Here is a 24,420-nt window from a genome sequence, read left to right as displayed (position 1 = left end):
TCAAATTCTGAGTCCCCACTCCACTCTTCTTCGTCAGGACAGTTAACTCATTTTCTGGGTCTACACTCTGATCTTCCGAAGAATGAAGGTGTCTGCCCTGAGCAGTGGTGTAGGGGTCTGGCGACGTGTGATTATGTGGGGGTCTGGTGATTGAAGATGTGTGCGACAGGGGAATTCTGTGCCCATTGTGCCCTTACCGGGGACTGGGTGATTCCTCTTGCTGCACCCGTACCCTCTCTGGGAAGTTGCATGGGAACTGGAGAAGCAGACAGGTCTCTGGTTAAATCCACTGACAGGGATTCCCTCAGTTGTTCCTTCAATTGTTGTAGAATTTGAGGTGAAAATTGTAATTGCAGTGGCTGAGCATGACAACAAGAAGGTTGGAGTTGGGTGACACCCCCCCCCCGGGTCCTGAAGGTATGGATGCCACATGGGGGCCGTTTGAAATCCTGAGAAGGGCTTGGGAAAAAACCATGTGGATAAAATGTAGTTTAAGGACAGAGGAGGTTGCCCCCTTCCTCCTCAGAGAGGGGTCCCAGGTCTCTTTGTGACCTGCAGATGGAGCTGTGAGTGTGTTGCAAAACAGCTTCACATCTATTGCCATCATCCTCCCAGGCAGTGCGTTCCTACCTATTTCTTTCTAAAGATTTCTAAAGCCACCCCTCCTGCTAATAAACATGCCTCAGCAACATCCTGCCTGCTGGTGGAGGGGCGGGCTATCACTGACTCTGCAGCTAAACTAATTGATATGATTGTCTCTGATGCTTGGCAGTCTGGAACGGGCAGGAGTGGTTTTGCCTTTTTGGCTGGAACTGCGGATTTCATGGTTGCCTTTCTCATTGGGAGCAACCGACTCTGCAGGGCTTAGGGAGGTAGAAACAAAATGATGGATGGCAGCCAATGCTGCGGGGCTATGGGAGGGTAGGTGGCCAAATGGTGGGCAGCAGTCGAAAACTGCTCCGTTAAGCCTGTTGTGGCCTGAGGTGAGAAAGTGCAGCGGGGGGTAGGTGGCAAGATGGCTGCTGGCAGCCAAAAAACACTCCATTGGGCCTGTCGCGGCCTCAGGTGAGATGGTGCAGGTGGCACTAGAGGGGGAGGAGAAGCCCCCAGAGTTGGATTGTCCCTGACGACGCTGCCGCAGGTACCTTAGGGAGCCAAAGCTGCTAGATTGGAAGCCGTTGGGGCTAGCAAAGGCCACTGCGGCTTAACGGCGCAGCTGCCAATTTCAAAACTGGTGCAGCAATGAAAGGTCTGAAGCCAGGAAGGGTAGCCTTTCTTCGCCAGTGGCCAAAATGCCGTGATCCTCCTTCCTTTTTTTTTTTTTTTTTAGAGACACACGGGGATGGAAAAGGGAACACCCTGAAACAGAAGGAATAAGACACTAAGAAAGAACAAACGCAACACAGGGAAAAAAAGCCTGAACCAAGAAGAGCAGAGAGCAGAGTCAACCTTCTTTGGTGAAGGCAGAAAGAGAACTGGAGCAAGTAACTGAAGGGAGCAGGAAGTCCCTGCAAAATTGAACAGCGCTCTTTCTGCCTTCAGCTGCTAGGTGGAGCTAGCTACCCACTTGAGATCATCTTTCCATGCACAGGAGAAAGGCTCTCCACCCCAGCTCTAAAATATACACATTAAAGACAATATGTACCAGGCTTAAATGTGTCCATGCTTTGTTCAAGGAACTACTTTTCTGTATGAGGTTCAGCTATTTAATTTGTAGCAAATAGACAAATGCTGGACATGGCTTCAAATATTAAAATTTGGAATAGTCTCAGGTGTAGTTTCAACAATGGAGATGTTATGGAACAAACTGGGAAATCATTTTATATAATCATTAGATGTTCCAAAGCTACTTTGTAAACTATTGTTTTTGGTTAATTTCTTTTTAGGACATAGATGAAAGGGGAGAGGTTTACAGGGCCACATACACAGCTTTCCGATGTTCATGTCTCTCTGGTACTCTTGAAGCTTGTGGGGGGGAAAAGGTAAATTTCCTTGACTGTATATTCATTTTAATACATTGCATTTTTGTTTTTCTTCCATCAAAGAAAAATCAGTTAGCTCCAAAAGTGCTAGGGTACAATAAAAAACTGTATTTGTGTGAAATAAAGTTAACCTTCTTTTCAAGGATTTATCTTGAGAAGTCTAAAGACGTTGAAAAGTATTAGCATGATCATACAATACTGTTTAGTTCCATATGTGAGCAAGATGCTTTTCTCAGAATGTACTGTGTACAATAAACTTTTTACAGGGTAGGTTGTTAGCTTGGGTATTGGAAATTCTCGTCCAATCTTCTCTCTGGCCTGGACAGCAACAGTAAAGCAGGAGCGGTGCAGTAACCGTGCATATTCCTCAATTAGCAGTCTGCTTCTCCCACTCAGCATCTTCAAGAGGAAGGGGGCTTCCAATTTCCTAGACCTCTAAAAATTATCTTCCCAGACAGGATGGCTTTACATGGACCTTTATGCAAACCATTCAAGAACAGAGCCTGTTCTCCTTATTTTAGCCTTTTATTATAAAAAATACATTCTCACAGTAATAGGCTTAATTGAAAGGTCAATTGTCCATGGAAATACAATATATTCATTTCCCTTCTCTGTTAAATTCCAACATCTAGTAGGCAGAGCACAGATGTGTGTGTCTTCTTGTCCTTCCAATCTCATATTTCAACCTCCTTTATCTCCCACGTGTGGGTTTTTATCAGGCAAGAATTCACATCTTCTAACAACATCAAGCTGAGTAGATATTTTCTTAAAAAACAGGCTTCAAGATAACATCCAGCATCCAGATTCTGAAGTCTGGTCTTATTCCAAGGGCTGGGACTGGGATTTTTTTTTTAGTATAGCGAGTTTAACAACAAAAGAGAAAACAAAGCAAAACATTGACTTACATTGATGATACAATACATCTTAATTTAAACATAAAAGTTAATATATGCCATCCAAATGTTCTGATGGCTATTCAACCAAAATTGACGTTTATAAGAAATATGCTTGAATGTAGCAAGAGCAGGAAGATCCTCAGACCATTACATAATAGATGTTGGATGTTTGTCCTTCCAGACTTGAAGGATAAATCACTTGGTGACCATAATGATTGGCAAAATCCAGTTTTGTTGTCCTGTCGTTAGTCCCCATACTGCAAGAATATAATTTAAAAGTACATGGAGAAATCCTTGATATTTGCAAATGTCCAATACAAAATTAATGTGGACACTAACTTTAGACTAGAAAAAAAATATCACTGGACATGCCTGCATCATATGCCTCAGTATGGCGTTTTCAGTATTCTATCTCCAGCATCTTATCTGTATTAAATAGTGCCTAACTATAAAGATGTTGTGGAGTCCATTATACCCAAAACATCAATTTCTGCTGAATTAGATTCAATTTTAAGTAAGGAAATTTTCTGTATAGACTCAAAAGCAATTTTTCACTTTTTTGACCTGTATAGCCTGTTCTAACTCAGTAGTCCATTCCTCTCTAAGCTCCTGCACTCTTGCTTTATAACATTTCAGTAAAGCCCTAAACTGCTTGGGGCCTGAATACCCGAAAGTGCACCCTTTCCTATATCCACCTGCCTATGCATTAAGATCAGCATAGGATGCTGTTGTTCACATTCCACTGCTAGGGGAAGTTTGTTTGGTGATGCAGGATAGAACCTTCTGCATGGCAGTACACTGTTTGAGGAATGCCTTTCCCCAAAAGACATATCAGGCACAGATATTGTTGACACCCCTGTTTTATGTCTTGTTAATGTTGATCCTGGGAGTTGGTCTTTTATCAGCAGTTAAGGTAGTATTAGTGACATTATTTAAATTTGAATAGCACTTTTACTATCTCTGACAGATACAAAAGAAAAAGGTGTTAATTCAGTCAACTTTGGAAATTATTCATTTTCTACTTTCTTTCCTGATAGGTTGTAGTCACCTTTTTACCTAGAGACAGAGGACACTATTCTCAGTTCTGGGATCTTGAGTGTTACCCACTTCATGAACCTCACCTGAAACACAAACACAGACTTCAGTTCTGTGGAGTGGTGAGTATCTGAATGAAATTGTTAGTTTTTTGTTGGATTAACAGATCTTCATTCTCTGCTGAGATGTAATATGGGAAGGCTGAATGCTGCCATTTCATCTGCTGCATAGCCTCCTCAGTGGGGTAGCCTCCTGGAAACAAAAAAATCCTTAGAAGAATATTTGTTGTCAAATCTCATTGCTTTTTAGTCAGTTGCTTAACACAGACATGCATTAAACATTTTTGTAGTTTTCTGCTAGAGATTTTTTACACAGGTAGAATGCTGGCAGCTGGAGTATACCCATTTTAATTTTTATACCACCAGCAGCAACCCACCTTCAAGAAACCCTGTTTTTTTGCCGTGGGTGGGAAAGCAATTAAATCATTCCCATATGCTGCTACAGTCAATTTAACAACCTCCCACATGAATTTTCCTTTAGAGAAAGAGAAAAAAAATCATCAAGAGACTGGATAACAGCACCTGACCAATGTAGGAATGACTAGGGCCATAAGATGTCCAGAAATATTGAAGTCATGGGGGAAAAAAACATTTTTTTCGGGGGGGGGGTTGGGGGAAAATGGACATTTTTGGAAAAATTGAAAAAATGCAATATTAGCACTTTTTACAGAATGAAAGTCAGTTTGTTAGTTCAGGAACATAAAAATGTAATTATGTACAAGTTGATTTGGCATAAAAGTATCACATTTGGTATATTAAAAGTACATTTTATTCAAACAATTATTACAAATTGAATTTACTTTTTTAAATTTTTACTTTTTTTTTTGTAACAAATGGAGCTAGAACTTCCTGAACTGTAAGGAACCTCTTTGGTTTTGCCAGTTTATGAGGAACACTCAAAAAATAGTTTTTAAAAAAAGTTAACGTTAATAACAAAGAAAATAATTTATGTCTCCACTAGTCCTCCGCAGTGTCAAGCAGATATAAAGCACCCATTCCCATAAAAAGAACTGAGAAAAAGGGGGAGACCAAGATTTAATGAATATGCATGAAATTTAATCAGGCTCATTTTCTGAGCTATAGCTGTCACTATCAATTTCAATCTCTGCTTCTGCTTCGTTATGTTTGTCATCATCATAGTTATCATGGACTTCTAAAAGCTGAAGGTTTGCCTGGATTGAAACAAGCTTCTCTATCCTTTCACATGCCAGTGTATTTCTTGATTTGGTGTGTTTCCAAACATAGACCAGTTTCTTTCACATGCTGCAGAGGATGGAGGAATCTGAAGAAGGCGAGTAGCAAGAGGACTCGGAGGCTGTGTTGTGCAAAGACCTTGCCACCATGTTGCAGGAGGGATATGTTTGGCAGAATCCCAGACTGCATTCCTGGACCAAATCCCTGAAGATATTCTGTATTCTGCAACATTTGAAAGTTCCTTTCCAACATCAAGTCCTAAGTGTGATACTTGTTTTGTAATCTAGTCAAATGCAGTGCTATCATCACTTATATTTCCACCTTTGAATCTTGGATCCAACAAATTTGCAGCAGCATGAATTGGATGGCAACAAAATTCTTCCCTTTTTTAAATAAAATCTTTCATTTTACTTTCTTCTGTAGTTGTAAGTGGAGATACACTGAGATACTCAAAAACTTGTTTTTATTTTCGCCATTTGGTAAGGAATTTCTGATAAAAGTGCACTGTCTGATTCAGATGCAGTGATTGCTGAAGAAATTGGCTTTAGTACCTTCAAGGAATTCTGCAGCTGAACCCAGAAGACATCCTCATCAAGTACAGTGTTCCTTACACTCCTGGGTACTTTACAATCCTCAGCTATTACTGTTTCTTGAAGAGCTTCTTTGTTTTTTAATCAGCTTAAATATTAAACAGGCGCCATCTCTGTTATCTTTTTGGCACCTATTGAAGACCTTCAACAAGCCTTTTAAGTTGAGACCTTATCCCAGTCTGCTTCTGTGTTGGAATTGCTTTTTAATATGCTTTTATACCTTTTTTTTTAACAATATGTTTTTTAACTTTTTTAAAAAAGTCTTCAAAGCTTTTTTAAAAAAAATGTTTTTAAAGTTGTTTTGTTTTAATGTATTTTGATGTCTTTTTTTATGTTTTAAAGTGTTTTTAGTGCTTTTGTTTGCCGCCCTGGGCTCCTGCTGGGAGGAAGGGCAGGTTATAAATCAAATAATAAATAAATGATATGTGGATACTTATCCATTACGATCTCCCATGCTGCTTTCATATTACTTGCATTGTCAGTCAGCCAAGCAAACAAATACTTTACCACTCCCAATTTTCTGTAGGACTTCACATATTTCACAACTGATATACTCCGCAGTATGTCTGTTCTCTCCTGTTTCAATGCTTATGTAAAAAGTGGTTGAGGTGTTATTATCACAAAATTTATAATTCCTTCTCTCACATTTTGTCCATCCTTCTGCAAGTACTGCAAGACACAGTGCTTCCTTGATTTTTCCTTGCACAGATTCTATTATGCATTTGTATTCTGACTCTAAAAGAGGCTTGCTCAAAGAATGTCTGCTGGTCAAACAGTATGATGGTCTTAGTAATTTAAAAGCTTCCTGCCAGTATGTATTTTCAGTTATTGACAATGGGGTTCCAGAAGAATATCTTGCTCTTCCAAGAGCTTGGTCATTTTTTTCCTGATCTTCAGGTGTCATCTTGTCTACAAATGAAGCTATTGAGTATTTTTTGGATACAGTTGTTTTCAATATTTGTTTGCTTAAAGATGCTGCTGATGGGACTTTGGGATGATGCTGATGTTACAGATGGAGCAGAAAGAGGTCTTCTTGAACAAGAACGTTGGGGAAAGCTACATGTACTTTCATCATTGTCATCCTCCTCACTTAGATCCATGAAGGGTTTTTTAATATGTACAGGACACTTGTTACATACAAGAATGTGTTTTGTCATCCTAGCAGCATTTGGAAATGCATATTTCATTTGACAGTATTTGCAAATCACTTTTTTTTCTTAGAAGCACTTGCAGTGTGGAAATGCCTCCAAATGCTAGATGTTGGTCTCACCGTTTTCCTGAGGGTGGGAGAAGAAAAAATAATTTAGTGGCTAGCTTGCAAGTAAACACTAAGCTATGGTTGGGAGGGCAGTAAAGCATCAGATTAGTAGGAATTAAATTATGATTAACATAAGGGTTATGAAGATAAACTAATGCAGTTAAAATATGGTTCAGTTTTCTGAAATCAGATAAATTTAAACTCTTGCTTTTCAATTAAGTATACATTCAGCTCCTTTTTGTTGCTCTGTACTTTCTTCCAGTCCTTTGAGGCCTAGTCAAGAGGACAGAACGAAGCAGGTCCACCCATAAGCAAAAAAGAAACTGCAGCCTTTTCCCTTCTCTTGTGACAATGGCAGTGCCCCCTAGAGGCAGAAAATAATCTTGCTCTTGCATTTGAGAGTTGTAGTCTCAGTTTGCAACCTAGGACTTGGTTGTCCTCGGTGCACAGAAATTGTAATAATCTGATACTGTACATAGTTTTTAGAAATCATTTGGAGAAGTAAAATATGAACACTTGTCTTAAACATTTTTTAAACTTGTCCTAAACATTCCATTTTTTTTAGAAAAAAACAAAAAAGTCCAGAAAAGAAGGGGGGGAATGGTTTTTTCCCAGGCCTTCACATCTCTAGGAATGACATAACCCATCCCATTTAAGCCACAATGCTTCCCCTGCAATATGGATGTATTAGTGATGGGCTTTATTTGCATTAGCAGGTTAATTTCTTAAATGTTTAGATACTCAGAAAAAAACCCTAGTATTATTTTGCATGAAATTAAACCTGAATTAAAGGGCATGGACTCCTGTCTTTGCTACTGCCTTTTGGGCAGTTTTTTCACTTGTTTGCTTTCCTAGAGAAAGCAAAAGCCAGCTTTCTGGTTTGTTTTCTTCTGTGTATGTGTGGCTCTAGATTTCTCTCTAGCACTCTATTGCAGCTTTGACTTTACTCATTGGCTAAAAACACTGAAAGGCTGGAGTAGGCTCATTTCTCACAAAGCAGTTGGCTAAAATGGTGCCTGCACATTTTGCTCTCTGTATCTGGCTCTGTAAGACCCACAGACTTTTTTTTTAATGAAAGCTGAGGGTTGGAGAGGGGGGGCCTGCTGGCTCTGGGCTCTGTACAACAGTATCCTTTGTAGTCACCTCTTGGTGAGACAAGGCACTTCTGAGGAGATACACAAATGGAATCACAATATTGCTGTCTGTCAGTAGGTCCCAAAATGCTAAGTGCTCTTGTCTCCAGCCATTAGAACAGGGTTGGGAACTTGTGGTCCTACCGATGATGTGGGATTTCATCAGCCCATCCAGCATAGCCAGTGGTTGATAGGAGCTGAAATGTAACATCATCTGGAGGGACTCGGCATCAGAAGATTTAGCCAGGGGCTGAGCCAGGAAGCACCTTCAAAAGTCAGTCTTTCTCCTACCTAGGTAGTGAATGGTCACGGGTTCCTGCTTTACTCTGCCATTTCCATCATGTTAGAGCGAGCCTTTTAGGTCAGACAGAAAAGGGAAAGCAGTAAGATAACAGTCATAAGTGCTGTTCCTTGCTAGGTTGAGCTTGGTCCTGGACCATGATTCCTCAGTTTGACATTTTTGCTACATAGTACAATAACTTCAAGAGTTTCATAATGTCAGACTACAACAAGTGAAATATATAGTAAGTTAAATGTTCACTTAGTAGTGCTTCTACCTAAACAGTAAGAATTGTTTGCTGATAGCATAAGTATAATCCTCCAAATAATGAATTTGATTTTTCATGTCTATATACAAGTGTTCATCATAGTTAGGGGAGCTGGCAATAATGTATAATTTTCTTGCAACAGGGTATCTTAGGGAATGAAGATTTTAAAAACGAAGCTTCCACAACAGCTTTAGTAAAACTCAGTGTCCAAGATGTGTCCTTAAGAAGAGATTACACTGATGCCTTTGATCACAAAATTTGGTATGTAAGTGTAATCATTATATAATAAAGCATATGGCCACTCTTTCTTCATCAACAAATTAAACTTGGTCATTATTGATTTCAAAGCATACTATTTAGTAGGCACTTCAGCAGATTTATATTATTTTATGATACTTGAGGTTTCTAAATAGGAGGAATAGCTATTCTAGGTTCAGCTGTTAAAGTATCACATACCAATCAGTTTATCCTGCAAATCTGATAGTAAATCAGTAATTTCAAGAAAATTTTAAGGCTGCCATCCTCAACAGACTTACTAGGGAGTTAACCCCATTGGGCATACAGTAGATCTTCCTTGAACTTTAAATGTTTTGAATGCTGCAGTGTGTCCTATGCCTGTAAACACTTAAGGTTCGAGAAACATAAAACTGTGTGTGCAATATAACTGGTGAGGAATTGGATCTGACCCACTCTCCATGGGCCACTTTTGACCCTGCACACCTTGCCACCTGACTACATGACATCAGGTGATGTAAGGAATGGGAGTACGCTCTTAAGTATGCTCATGATTCTTCCTTTGTTCCTTTGCAGCCCTGGCTTGAATTAAAGCCATAGCCGCAAAAATTCCCAGCAGGACTCACATTTGGTTCCACTTGCAGAGGAACAAGTGGGTAAAGCTATGAGTTTACCTTACCATCATATGTATGTTGGTGTTCCTAAGGAAAAAATTGCCTCCTGCGTCAAATTAGGACCCCTGGCAGGCCTAATTTGACCCATGAGCCAGAGGTTCCTGATGTCTGATATTCATATATATCCCCCCCAAAAAAAGACATGAAATGTGTGTACAGTCTATCTTGGTGGCTAAGTCTTAACCACCCTCTCTTCTCAGGGCCATTTCACACGTGCCTTTTTTACATTATGAATTTCACAACATTGTAGGAAAGAGCATACACTGCACACATGCTTCATTGTATGAGATAAGCTCACACATGTCTTGCATGTTTCTCTCACATGGTGCAGTGTGCATGCAGAGTGTATCCTTTCCTACACTCAAGTGAGATCTATTTTATTTCCTTTTTATTTCTCCCTCCTTCCAGGGAACTCTGGTTGCCTTAGATGGCTAGCAGAGGGTTCACTTATTTTTTCAGTTACAATTTAAGACATAAACTCATAGCAGTGGGTTGTCAAGGAATCCACCTCATCAGTTTTTCAAAATGTTTGTAAATTGCATTTTCATAAGGTTCTTCAAACTCGGTAGTAAAGTGCTTTGGTGTACCTCTTGAGGGAAGATGTTATCCAGTTGTGGTTCCAACAAGCCCCCAAAATTGCTTATTTGCTTTCAAAACAATACATTGCCAGAATATTACTAACATAAATAAGATATGATTGTTTGACGTACTTTTAACTTTTCTCTTTCAAAATCAGGAAAGGGGTACATGCCCAAGAAGACATTTATAACTTTCCTCCAACTAGAATTGGTGAATCCAGCACATTGAAAATCAGCATGAGGAATTATTCTAATGCCTCAAACAAGGTACATTGGCTTACAAGCATTGTTTCAAGATGCATTTACATACAGTATTAATACTTGCAGCTTAACATCTAATTCTTAATAATAATTCATGCTAAATTTCTTTGTTTCTAGTCATTCACTTTCCAGCATTCATCTCCTCCGAAAATCAGTAATATTTCATTGAAAAATTGGATACTATATTAAATATGAATCCCAGTATTAGAACCTGTATTGTGATTTGGTTGTTAACCAAATATTTCAGGCTTAAATGCTACAAACCTTTTTGGCCTAAATCCAACAAAGTTTAAGCCTACTTAAGCAAGCTTAATCCTGCATTGGCTGTAGGCCTTTTTCTTAAACCTACATCTCAGTGGAGGTTTCTTTCTATATTTTATTGAAAAATTTTGAGGAGCAATATGCTTAGTTTATAATGAGTATAGTAACCTGCATTGTTTAAACAATTTCTTGTTAAATTGCAGCTGAATTTCAGAAGTCTCAGAGAGCCTTTTTACATCAAGCATTCCCATTATACTTTGAGGTAAGTGAACTCATATGCTCTAAAACCTAAACTTTTAAATGTGTTGGAAGGATAAACCTAACCAGAAGTAACAGCTTGCTTTGGCTAAGAGACTGAGTTGCCAACAGTTAAGCCATTTCACCATTCTGCCCCTCATTTGGTATGGAGCCATCTCAGTTTGCTTTATAGCTATGGCGTTAATAATGAGTAACATAAAACTTACTCTGTAGTAATGGAATGGGGATAAAGGGAGGGGGAGATGACAACTGGGTTCAAGAAATGACATACTTTAATTTAGGATTTATATCCTCCCTTGTATCCTGCCAGGTAGCTCATAGTATGTACTAGGGGACTCTGAAATAGTGGTATTTTCCATAGGAGGAATGCCATCATGCGGGTTATAGCTCGACCTATCGTCCGAAGGCAAGAATGTTTCTGAAGTCAAGACTAGGGGCGTCAGGCCCCTCCCACTCTCCAGTTCATTCTTGCCTTCGTACCGAACAAGTTTGATATTGATAGCGTAGCTTCTAGCTAAGTCATTTGTGTATTTGTCTGACAGGGTGTGGAAGTTTTGTTGTCTGTGTGTTTCACACTTCCCTTCCCTCTGTCTTGTTTTTCACATCGTTTGTTTCATTTTCCTGAGGAATCCTTGGGGGGGGGTTCTCCCTTGCCCGGGCCGTTTTTCTGCCTTTTCCCCAGGTTTTAGCCTAACGGCTCTCAGAGAGACCGCAGCCACGGTTTTCTCTTCTCTCAGGCGGGAGCTTGCGGCTGCAGCTCCCGGCCTCTCCACACTGCTTGTTTTCATGCCCATTCGAAGTCACGTCCCCCACAGGAGCCTGCCCTTGAGGCTTCCTTTTATCTTTTGTTCCTGGCCATCTGGGTCGCCACGTTCCCGGTACGACCACGGCTTTTTCCGTCGCGGCGATTTATGCCTAGAGCCTGCAGCTGCGGCTCCTCATACTATCACTCCCCCGGCTCGCTCTGCAGCAGCTTTAGATCTCGCCGCGCCAGTCGCCCACAGGCTGCGGCTTACTCAGTCTCCCTAAGCCTACAATCACTAGGGGATTCTGCTGGCCGTCTTGCCTCTCTGGCAGACTCTTTTCCCTGGCTTTTACAGCCGCGATCGAGCCTTTCAGCCCCGCGGCTCCAGAGCGTCTCCTTTTTAAATTGGAGGCCGTTTTTTCGTTTGCTGGTGCTCCCAGGGGACCGCCATTGCTTCTTCATCTCCACACGCCTTCTCTGATTGGTCAATTTTTCCCGCTCCTTCTGCTAGCCCATTAGTATTGCAAAGGGGGGGTCTCTATTCCACGGGCTATGGATAGCAGAGCCCAGGCCTTCTGTCAGCTCCCACTGTGTGACCTGCCCTTTTTGTGTGTGTTCCAGATAGGATCCTATAGTCTTCACAGGTTCCTCCATTAAATCTGCTACTGCTGCTGGCCCTGGCAACTATTCGATTACTGCTACTATCTGAACCAGTATAATCTCTTCTCTCCACTGACTGTGCACCTGTGACTGTTTCATTAAGACTATTAATACTACACTGACTGTGCACCAGGCTGATCAATCTTAGTGTGCAGAGGCTCTTGCTACTATACAAGATTCCTTTATTAAATCTGCTACTGGCTCTGGCAACTGTTTGATTACTGCAACTATCTGAACCAGTACAATCTCACTGTGACAGTTTCATCAAGACTATTGCTACTGCACTTGCTGTGCACCAGGTTGTTTGAACTGTACATTCTGCCCCATTCGTGACCGTGTACAAAGGCTGTTGATACCATACAAAGCTGTTTGATCTGTACATTCTGCCCCATCCGTGGCCGTGTACCAAGGCTGTTGTGTACAAAGGCTGTTGATACCATACAAAGCTGTTTGATCTGTACATTCTGCCCCATTCGTGGCCGTGTACCAAGGCTGTTGATACTTTACAAGGCTGTTTGAACTGTACATTCTGCCCCATCCGTGGCCATGTACCAAGGCTGTTGATATTATGCAAAGCTGTTTGAACTGTACATTCTGCCCCATCTGTGGCCGTGTACCAAGGCTATTGATAATATACAAAGCCGTTTGAACTGTACATTCTGCCCCATCCATGGCCGTGTACCAGGCTGTTGATACTATATAAAGCTGTTTGAACTGTACGTTCTGCCCCACCCGTGGCCGTGTACCAAGGCTATTGATACCACGCAAAGCTGTTTGAACTGTACATTCTGCCCCATCCGTGGCTGTGTACCAGAGCTGTTGATACTGTGCAAAGCTGTGCAAATACTACATTCTGCTCCATACTGTACCACACCTGCGGGTACTGTGCCAAGATATCTGGACGTGCATTCTGGCCGTGTACTAAGACTGTTCATAGTGTACATTCTGCCCCATCGTGGCAGTGTACTTAGCCATCAGCCAGTGCATTCTGCCCCAGTCGTGTGCCGTGTACTGAGCCTGTTCGGGTCTGTGCATTCTGCCCCATCGTGGCAGTGTACTGATACCCATAGAAAATATAAGATGGCGGAACAGTGCATTCTGCCCCATCGTGGCAGTGTACTGCTACCCTTAATATATATATGATGGCAGAACAGCCAGAGACAACCCAGGCAACCATGCTGAAACAACAGCCAGAGACAAACCAGACGACCAAGCCTAAACCACCTAAGGCGGTCAAACATAAGCATGCTAAAGCAGTTGCCAAAACTAAACATCTTTCCAGCCACAGCACAACCAAGCAGCCTCGCTATGTCTCTGTTCCAGTTCCAGAGGGGTCAACCCGTGCACAGCTAACTACCCTCTTTCATTCTCCTGCCGCTTCCTTTGATGAGGAGGACTTTCCGGGTTTTCCTGAACAGCCAACAGTCACCCAACCTGGGGCTTACTCTTCTTCACTACCTGTAGGGCCGTCCGCACTTCCGCCTATCCAAGAGCAACTTACATCTCCGGGACTGCAGCTGTCCCATGAGTTCATTTCACACCTTCTAGGGCATGCTATCGTTTCTCGCTCAGAGACAGTCACCATCACAAGTTCCCACTATCCCTCAACACAGTGGGGACCAATTTGTACACAGTGAGATGAATCCTTCATGTTCTCCAAATCCATTTGACATTGCCAGGGGCAGGTTTGTTGATGACGTCTCTTGTGTGGAGGAGTCCGCATTTGCGCTGCAAGACGAAGGAGACGATTGGAGTGACCATTCGGAACATGAGCAGGATACATCCTATCGCCTCTTCGATGCCTCAGATTACCAACCTCTTGCGGGCAGAGTGCTGAACACCCTCGGCCTTCGATCCACTCCAACTGCAGCTGCCATTCCCACTTTAAAGGGGTCCAGGGTCTTGAAATCCCCCACTCCAGCAGAAAACTACATTCCCGTGCCAGATCCCATCACTAAACTGGCCAAGGACGAATGGCCTCACCCTCTACAAGCACGCCGATTTAATAACATTGCGGACAGACTTTATCCTTTGGCCCCAGACTTTACTACCAAATGGGCCGTCCCTGGCATAGACGAGCCAATTTCCAGCTTAGTTTCCAGATCCCTCTTGCCAAGGGAAGGAGAATCTCATTTAAAGGATGCCACTGAGCAGAGACTGGACTTTGCCTTACGCAAGACTCATAGGCCACCGCCTTTCCTATGCGTGCATCTACATCAGCCTCTATTTTCGCCAGGGCAGCGATGATGTGGTTGGATGACCTCATCGAGGATCCCAATCCAGATCCTGTTTTTCTGTGCAGATCGCTTTTAAAATTGTGCGAAACAGCTGCTTTCATGGCCGACGCCACCTTGGACGCGAATCAGCTAGGAGCACACGCCATGGCGGCTCAAGTTGTTGCCCGATGGACCCCCTGGCTTCGTCACTGGCAGGCCGACTCTACCGCCAGAGTTAATCTATCATGGGCACCTTATGCCGGGTCATTACTTTTCGGCGAGGAGGCACTAAAGGCAGTGCTTGTTGACCCTAAGGACACTCGAAAGCCTGTCTTGGCCACCGTCAGAAACATCGAGCGCAGACCTTTTAGACGTTTCGCTTCGTACCGCACGTCTCAGCCCCTTCGAGGAACGCGGCCCAGGGGACGAGGCCGCGAGTTCCCAACATATGATTTCTGCTCCTCCAGAGGAGGCTGGAATAGACATTTCCAGGGTAGAGGCCCACGGTTGGCTAGTTAACTTCAACAAAAGCCATCTACAACCAACCCAACGTCTACAGCATCTAGGTGCAATGTTGGACACTCTGCAAGCGACTGTGCTCCTGTCACCAGATCGCATAATGGCTATCACAGACATCACAAGATCTCTGATGCACAAAACATCTGCAGACGTCATGCTTCTCGCCAGGGCTCTCGGAATGTTGGTGTCCACCATCCATATTGTGCCATGCTCTCGAGCTCATACTCGCCAGCTACAGTGGGCCTTACTACCGTTCCAACACGACACTGCCAGCTCAAATCATCGAGCAATCCCCTTGAGTCCCACACGGCGCTTGTCTTTCCGCTGGTGGACAAGGGTACAACATCTCACCCAGGGCACTCCATTCAGAGAACCCCACAGGACTGTCATTACCACAGATGCCAGTCTCCTTGGCTGGGGAGCCCACTGCAACTCCCAGTTAGTTCAGGGTGTTTGAAACACAGCAGAGCAAACTCGAAGCATCAATTGGCTGGAACTAAAGGCTGTCCACTTAGCTCTACTTCATTTTCAGTCTCTCTTCCACTTGGACCATGTCCTCATTCGAACGGACAACACGTGTGCCAAATCTCATTTAAACAGACAGGGAGGCACCAGGTCCTGACCTGCAGAACCTGTCTTCCCTCATATTCGACAGGGCAGAACAACATCTGCAATCCTTGCAAGCAGAACATCTAAGAGGAATTTGGAATGTGACAGCAGACTGGCTTAGCAGACAACAGGTCTTTCCGGGAGAATGGAAGCTTCATCCGACCGTTTTCCATCTTCTCCAGCGTCGTTTTGGCGCCTTCTCAGTCGACCTCTTTGCCTCCAGTCGCAATTGCCAGCTACCCAGGTACTTCACGCGATACCTGGACACGACAGCGGAAGCGGTGGATGCCCTATCGCTACCGTGGCCGGATGGCCTATTGTACGCCTTCCCTCCAATACCACTGTTAGCCAGAACCTTGAGGAAGGCGCGGCGCGAGAGGGCCAAACTGGTTCTGATAGCTCCATATTGGCCCCGTCGACCATGGTTCTCGGATCTCCTTGCCATGTCAGTAATGGATCCATGGACACTCCCGGTCAGGCCAGACCTTTTATCCCAGGATCCAATATTGCATCAGGATCCCAATTGGCTCAAGCTAGCAGTGTGGCTTTTGAACGGGGACATTTGAGATCGGCTGGCCTGTCTGATGCTGTAATTGACATTATTTTGGCCTCGAGAAGACCATCCAATGCTCATATTTATCAACATACTTGGGTGGCATTTTCCAGGTGGTGTCAGACTCAGCACCTCGATCCTTCACAAGCTACAATACACAGGTGCTGCAATATCTTCATAGGGGCCTCATGATGGGACACAGATCCAACACATGGCGTTGACACGCGTCCACTCTGTCGTCCATTCTCTCAGTGCCCTTCACTGGTGCCCCTATTGCCTCACATCTGTTCATCAAATGCTTCCTCAGAGGCACTACCCTACATTCACCAGCTGTAGTCCACCGTTTTCCCTCATGGAGTTTGTCAAAGGTGCTGCAGGCTTTACAACGCCCTCCGTTTGAGCCCCTCAGGACTGTGCCTTTACATTTGTTGTTATTCAAGGTCCTGTTCCTGATCACGATCACTTCTGCGAGACGAGTTTCGGAACTGGGCGCATTGTCTTCTGCTCGCCATCTTTGTGTCTTTCACAAGGACTCTGTTGTGCTGAAAACTGATCCTTCCTTCCGTCCCAAGGTCAATTCAGTTTTCCACTGCAACCAGGACATTGTTATTCTTTCATTTTGTCCGAATCCTACCCATCCTCTCGAGAAGGCTTGGCATTTGTTGGATGTCCAGAGGGCTCTCAAGACCTACCCAGGAGATTCGACGAACCGAGTCTTTGTTTGTATCCTTTCATCCAAGGTCTATGGGGCATAAAGTAGCTAATTCCTCCTTATCCCGCTGGTTGCGTGCATGTATTACTTTAGCTTATGAGTCTCTTAAGCTTCCGGTTCCAGCTAGTATAATAGCTCATTCCAGTAGGTCAGCGGCCACTACAGCTGCTTTTGCTACCAACGCTCCTGTTGCTGATATTTGCAGAGCTGCTGTTTGGTCTACCCACACTCATTTATAAGGCATTATAAAATAGACCGTTATGCCTCTTTTGGCAGGCGAGTGTTGCAACAGGTTCTTAATGATGATTAGGATGTGGGTGGTCCCTCCCTGTTATGGGTTGCTTTGGTACATCCCGCATGATGGCATTCCTCCTATGGAAAATGGACCATTGGTCTCACCTGAAGGGTGATTTTCATAGGAGGAATGCCATCACGACCCTCCCAGTTGGAGGAAATTTGGATGCCTAGTTGGAGGATACCTAGATTTCTTTTCTAGGGTTTTTATATATTCCTGTTATGCTATTTTATTACATTCACTAGTGAAGTCGAGACTGCTATTAATGTTATATCACTATGTTAGAGTCATGTTATTCTGAATACTGTTATTGTATTATGTCTTTGCTGGTAGGCCAGTTGGCCCTTTTTCCTGCACTTTTAGATATCTCTCTGGACTCGCTGCGAATGAACTGGAGAGTGGGAGGGGCCTGACACCCCTAGTCTTGACTTCAGAAACATTCTTGCCTTTGGACGATAGGTCGAGCTATAACCCGCATGATGGCATTCCTCCTATGAAAATCACCCTTCAGGTGAGACCAATGGTCCATTTAATGAGAAAATAGCTGTTTTAGAACAGGGGTAATCAATGTGGTGGACTCCAGATGTTACTGGATTATAACTTCTATCATCCCTGACTATTGGCCATGCTGGTTGCTGTGGGTGGGTATTGCAGTTCAACTACATCTGGAGGGCACTATGCTATTTCTAGAGGATCTGTCTTAGTATCCTTGACTAGCTTAAGTAGATGTGGCACTGGAAGAACTCAAAGTATACACCTATATGTGTCCCATACCACACTTCCTGTAATGGTGTTTGTTACTTGGGCATACTAGGGAAACAAATGCAGCACTGGGGGACTGGAGAAGACCTACCCTGGGAGTGAGTATCTGAGCATCTGAGTGCTTGTTTGCTTGCTCCTGTGGGTTGCTGTCTCTTGAGACAGCTGAAGTCCCTGGTAAGTGCTGCAAGGACTGGGACACCCTGCCTAACCCTGACTCCAGAGAGAGGCTACCGTTAATCTTGCAGCCTCTTGCATCAGCTCCTGGCTGGGTCAGGAGGCATAAAAGCCCAGTTGCCCTTTGGATTCTTGGTAACCAATGCAGCACTGGGGGACTGGAGAAGACCTGCCCTGGGAGTGAGTATCTGAGCATCTGGGTGCTTGCTTGCTTGCTCGCTCACTCCTCTGGGTTGCTGTAGTTTGAGACAGCTAAAGGCCCTGGTAAGTGCTGCGAAGACTGGGACCCCCTGCCTGACCCTGACTCCTGAGAGAGTTAATCATGCAGCCTCCTGGCTGGATCAGGAAACATAAAAGCCCACCTGTCCTTGGGTGGTGGGTCTGCCAGCGGCGGGATCACTACTGAAGGGGTTTCCCCTTGGGGAGTCCTGAGGGCAAGGATGCTACCCCCTGTTAGGTTTTTTTAACAAATTCAGAGGAGATTGGTAGCGGGGAGTGCATATGGCGCATGTGTAGTTCCTGCACAGGGTGAGAGCCTGTGCAGTGAACTGAATGATAGGAGAAAGTTGCCAGATGCCTTCATAGTGAGAGTCTAACTGGCAGAAGGCTGGCCCTCCCTGGGTTTGAGACAGAGGGGGAGTAGATGTGCCCTGTGTGAAAAATATTGAGTGGGTCTGACTGTTCCTAATTCTCGCAGAGGCCTACTTGGATAATTGGCTCAGATAGGTTTTGTTGGTGGGCTTTTGTTGGGTCCATATCTGGTGTTAAGGAGGGACATGGGTGCTGTCACCCCAATTTCAGTGATCATGGGTAGAGGGAGGTATAATAATGGATAGATGGTGAACTACCATAGAAGACGAGGGCAAGGTTATCTATGCCTTGTTCCTCGCTGCTCATCTGCTGTGCCCACTGGCCTGTATGTGTTGATGTTTAACACCAGATCAGTACACAATAAGACCACATTTATCCATGATTTGATCGTGGATGAAGGTACCAATTTGGTGTGCATTACAGAGACCTGGGTGGGTGAGCTGGGAGGAGTTGATCTGACCCAGCTGTGACCACCTGGATACTCAGTGCAACATCAGTACAGGCTGTAGGGACGGAGAGGGGAGGAGTTGCTGTGGTCTACAGAACTTACATCTCTGTCACCAGGAAACCACTCTGTCTTGGAGCTGGCTGTGACTTCCTGCACCTGGTGTCGGGCCAAGGAGACAGTAAACTAGGGTTGCTGCGGGTGTACCGTCCACCCTGCTGTCCGGCAGCTTCTCTGACTGAGCTGGTGGAGGCCATCTCAGCTGTGATATTGGAGGAGCCCAGAACGATAGTCCTGGGTATTTCAGTGTCCATGCTGAGGCTGCCTCTAGTGTTCCAGTTCGGGACTTCACAGCCTCCCTGATGACCATGGGACTTTGTGAAGTTGTCACTGGCCTGACACATAGGGCAGGGCACACCCTTGACTTGGTTTTTGCTCTAGATGGAGGAAGGGGTGGTCTGGAGATGGGGGGGTGGATATCACCCCACTGTCATGGTCAGACCACTTTCTGGTGAAGTTTAGACTTATGGCTCTGATCCTCCCCTGCAGGGATGGTGGACAGATTAAGATGGTCCGCCCCCAGAAACTAAAGGAATCCATAGGATTTCTGGATGCCCTGGGGGAGTTCCCAGTAGATAGAGCAGGTGACCCTGTTGAAGCCTTTGTCATGCTGTGGAACAGAAAGCTGCGTCTGGCTCTTGAAACGGTTGCCCCCGAGTACCCTCTCTGGCATTGTGGAGCCCAGTTTGCTCCTTGGTACATCAGTGAGCTAAGGGCAGTGAAACAGGCTGGACAACGACTAGAACACATGTGGTGAAAGACATGCTGTGAGGCTGATCAGGCAAAAGTAAAATATAACTATGCCTACTGTGCGGTGGTGAGGATGGAGAAGAAGGCCTACTTCTCTGCCACTATTGCGTCCTCAAGTAGCCATTCAGTGGAGCTTTTCTGTATTGTCGGGTCTGTTGACATCAACTCCAGGAAATGGAGTTTTAGACCTTTCGGAGGCCCACTCTGAATGGTTTGCAAGGCACTTTGAGGATAAAGTTGCTCGCCTCCGTACAGTCTTGATGCCCCATGCACATCTACTGTAACCCCAGTGAGGTGTCCAGTGCAACATCTTCTGCAACTTCTTGGGAATGGTTTCAGTTGATGTGGCCTGATGACGTGGACAAGGTGCTTGCAACGATGTGGCCAGCAACATGTCCTCTCAACTTTTGCCATTCTTGGCTTATTAAAACTTGCCAAGCGGGGTTGACCAAGTGCATTCAGGGTGTGGTCAATGCACTGTTGCGGGAGGGAGTGGTTCCAGCCACCCTGAAAGAGGCGGTGATCCGACCACTCCTGGAAAAGCCCACCTTGGACCCATTGGTTTGCGACAACTACTGACCGGTGGCAAATACCAAAGGTGATTGAGAGGGTTGTGGTGCAGCAATTGCAAGTAATCTTGGATGAAACAGATTATCATGACGCATTCCAGTCTGGGTTTAGGCCTGGTTATGGAACTGAATTGCCCTTGGTCACTCTGAGGGATGACCTTAATCGGGAGGAGGACAGGGGAGTGGGACCTGGTTATTCTTACTTGATCTCTCGATGGGTTTTGATGCCATTGACCAAGGTATCCTTCTGGGCCAATTTGGTGAGATTGCTATTGGGGGCACTGTTTTACAGTGCTTCCGATGCAATCTCCAGGGTCATGTTCAGAGAATGCTATTTAACATCTATATGAAGCCTTTGGGAGTGGTCATCAGGAGAGCTCGGGTGAGGTGTCAGCAGTATGCTGATGATACCCAGCTCTATTTCTCTGTAACATCTGAATCTGGAGCTGACATGCAAGCCCTGGACCGCTGCCTGGACTTGGTGGTGGGCTAGATGAGGGCCAATAAACAGTCTGAATCCTAGCAAGACGGAGGCACAGTGGGTTGGTGGTTCCCGAGTTTGGATAATTGGTCAGTTGCCTGCTTTGGATGGGGTCGTGCTCCCTCTGAAAGAGCAGGCCTGTAGTCTGGGGGTGCTCCTCGATTCATCTTTGTCGCTAGAGGCCCAGGTGACCTCGGTAGCTAAGGGTGCCTTTTACTAGCTTCAGCTGGTAAGACAGCTGTGGCTGTTTCTGGAACAGGATAGGCTGACCACTGTTGACCATGCACTGGTAACCTCCAGGCTGGATTACTGTAATGAGCTCTATGTGGGTCTACCCTTGAGGTAGTTCTGGAAGCTGCAGCTGGTGCAAAATGCAGCGGTGAGACTGCTCACTGGGGCAGGGTATCGCCAACATGTCACCCCACTGCTGAAAGAATTGCACTATTAGCTACTGGGCTAAGTTCAAGGTTCTAGTTTTGATGTAGAAAGCCCCATACAGCTTGAGACCAGGATACCTGAAAGACCACCTTATCCCTTATATACCCAGTCAATCACTGCACTTTGCAGGTGAGGGCCTCCTGCAGATATCATCTTATCAGGAGATCCATTCTGCACAACATAGGAAGCAGACCTTTAGTGTAGTGGCACCTACCCTTTGGAATTCCCTCCCCTTAAACATTAGACAGGCCATCTCTGTTATCTTTTCGGCGCCTAGTGAAGACCTTCCTCTTTCAACAAGCCTTTTAAGTTGAGACCTTATCCCAGTCTGAATCTGTGTTGGAATTGCTTTTTAATGTTTTCAAACCTTTTCTTTTTTATTAAAGATGTTTTTAAAAATGTTTTTCAAGATGTTTTGTTTTAATATATTTTAAAATGTGGTTTTTTATTTTTTTAAATATTTTAATGCTTTTATTTGCTGCCCTGGACTCCTATTGGGAGTAAGGGCAGGATATAAATCAAATAATAAATAAAAATAAATAAACTAGTGTCCAGATCAGAGACACAATGGTTTTTAAATGCTTTTATATATTAATGTTTTTAATTTTTCCACAATTTTGGTTGTATTGTAGTACTGTTGTGTTTACCATTGTGAGTGACTTTGAGAGATAAGGTGAGATAGAAAGTTAATTAACAATAATAGCAATAATACATAATGATTGTAAAACCAATTTGAACTCCACAAACAATACAATGCCACTGACTGTAACATTCTGGCCAGTTAGTCAGTGAAATTTCTGGTGGCTTTTGTAGACAGAGAGATAAAGGACGGTAAAGAAATAGTATTTTAGCAGCTTTTCTTTAAACATCTCAAACTGAAGCAACCTGTTAAGGAATTGTCTAACTTTTGTCAACTTGTCTCTTGCAGATGTCACCACTACTGTAACTTACCAGTACAGTTCAAACCAATATTGCCGGGCACTTTCAAAGGCTTGTTGGTTGTAGAGACAGACAAAAGTGGTACTCTTACCATTCAGCTCATCGGTGAAGGTTTGGCAGAACAGTAGTTTAAAGAGCTACTGTTTATAATATGTGATAAATTCACAACTGAATTATTGAATGACAAGTTCTTTTTTTGTACACCAACTATTTTGTAGGAAATGGAGGTCCTTGTCATTATAAATAAAGTAATTTTGTATGTTATCATGCAACTTTCACTACTGCACTTTGGCTGTTGGAAGCAGCGTTGTGTCTTATTTTTGTATTGATTATGATGCCCTGTTTTAATTTTGTTTTTTCAAATAAAGTTTTTCCCTAAATTCTTGTCAGCTTTACAGTGCCTGTCACTCAACTCTGTGATTTACCTGCGTCTATCTGGCTTTAACTTTCTGGCAGAAAATAATACAGGTGTTCTAATAACCTTTGTGAGGGGCTTGACATTTGTTATATAGATGTGGCTGAACTTGAGTGCTCTACTGTCATGGAACTCTTTCATATAGCTTGGAAGACCCGTTGTATTCGGCTCTCCAACATTTTTCTTTCCCAGTAGCAGTAGAGGTGCAGTCTTCTATGAATCCCCTCTTCTATAAACCTGTTGAGAGCTGCTAAGGTTCCAAAACTAGTGTAGTATAGTTCCTGATCACCTCTGGTTTGCCCAGTATATTCAAGTCACATGACATGGCCTCAGTCTAATGGGAATTGAGCTAAGAAATAAATCTCATCCAGGAGTGGTAGAGCTCTCATTAATTTAGCCAAAGATTGCATCCTTGAAACTGGCAAACCTTCAAGATCCAGTGAATGCTTTCATCCAAAACCTACCTTCAGAGTGCTGGAAATAATCCACTTGTAGAAAACCATTTATAATAGCTGTCAGGTCCAGGGCCAAATTCTCCCAGCTAGTTTTGCTAGTAAAGTTTCGGTAAGGGTCAAAAGCACAATAATACCCACTTCTTTAAGCATCCTGTTCCCATCGTCAGCCAATACAGCTGAACCTGCTCCAAGCAACTATGACAAGCCAGAAACAATGACAGTTTAAGGACTGACTAGCTGTATTCATCAAGAACGCATGAAGGCCTAAATTTGGGGAGGAGAATGGATGCATCTATGCCAACAACACCTCCAACCCTCATGCGCTGAGCGGAAAAATCTAACAGAGACTCAGATCAGGAACCCTGTGTCAGGGTTCTCGACTATGAGGAGATTTTTAAGTGCATTCAGCTATATGTGCTTACAAACTTCTTTCAGACCTTTCTGCTCAACCCATGAAGGCTGGGAGTGAAGCAGGCATACATAGCAGACGCTGGGAAACTGGAAAGAGCTGGCAGGTTGCTTTGAATATATGAATAGAAATTGCCTAGATATGAGTTAGATTTATGTACCAAATGTCTCACAAGTCAACAGACTGCCAACTTATACTTCTGAGTGGCAAGGTTTTGTTTTAATAAGGTATTTTACTAAAGCAACTCAGCTGGACAGCACTGGTGAAGACAAGGAAAGACTTTTTATTGATTGCTGAAATGTAGGTCTAAATGAGCACTGACATGTTCAGTTAGACTCAAATGTTTTTCATCACCTGGTTTTCATTCATCTGCTTTATCACAAGGTCTTTAGTAAACCATTGTTACCCAGAAGTGAAGCTGCTATGTCTGAGCTAAATTAGTTCATTCCATGGGACATCCAGAATATTTAACAGTAGCTATCAGTGTTAGGGAAGAATGTCAAAGCACTTGGTCTCCATACATCTCAGTGTTGCCAGTCTCTATATAATGTGCCCATTACAAGGCCTCCAAGCAGACCACCTTATGCCACCTTGGTAGAGAATAGTAGTCCAAGGTATGACCTGTGTTGTGTTCTAGGCTATTGGTATGCTGTAATAGTCTC

At 43.8% G+C, this 24,420-nt stretch overlaps 1 protein-coding gene across 1 annotated transcript in view; it reads left to right on the top strand.

Annotated features, from left to right (window-relative positions):
- CEP192 (centrosomal protein 192) overlaps window positions 1–22,859 on the top strand; it is a 166,290-nt gene extending 143,431 nt beyond the window's left edge. The window contains exons 42-47 of the mRNA XM_061594728.1: window positions 1,887–1,982; window positions 3,916–4,035; window positions 8,838–8,956; window positions 10,340–10,448; window positions 10,907–10,965; window positions 22,469–22,859. Coding sequence (XP_061450712.1) covers window positions 1,887–1,982; window positions 3,916–4,035; window positions 8,838–8,956; window positions 10,340–10,448; window positions 10,907–10,965; window positions 22,469–22,607 — 642 coding nt within the window. The 3' untranslated portion in view covers window positions 22,608–22,859. The remainder of the gene's footprint in view (window positions 1–1,886; window positions 1,983–3,915; window positions 4,036–8,837; window positions 8,957–10,339; window positions 10,449–10,906; window positions 10,966–22,468) is intronic.
- Window positions 22,860–24,420: the final 1,561 nt, after the last annotated feature.

Source organism: Rhineura floridana, chromosome 1 (assembly GCF_030035675.1).
Source record: "Rhineura floridana isolate rRhiFlo1 chromosome 1, rRhiFlo1.hap2, whole genome shotgun sequence".
Taxonomy (NCBI): Eukaryota; Metazoa; Chordata; class Lepidosauria; order Squamata; family Rhineuridae; genus Rhineura; species Rhineura floridana.
Note: the sequence above shows the minus strand (reverse complement) of the source record. Positions and strands in the feature narration are given on the sequence as shown.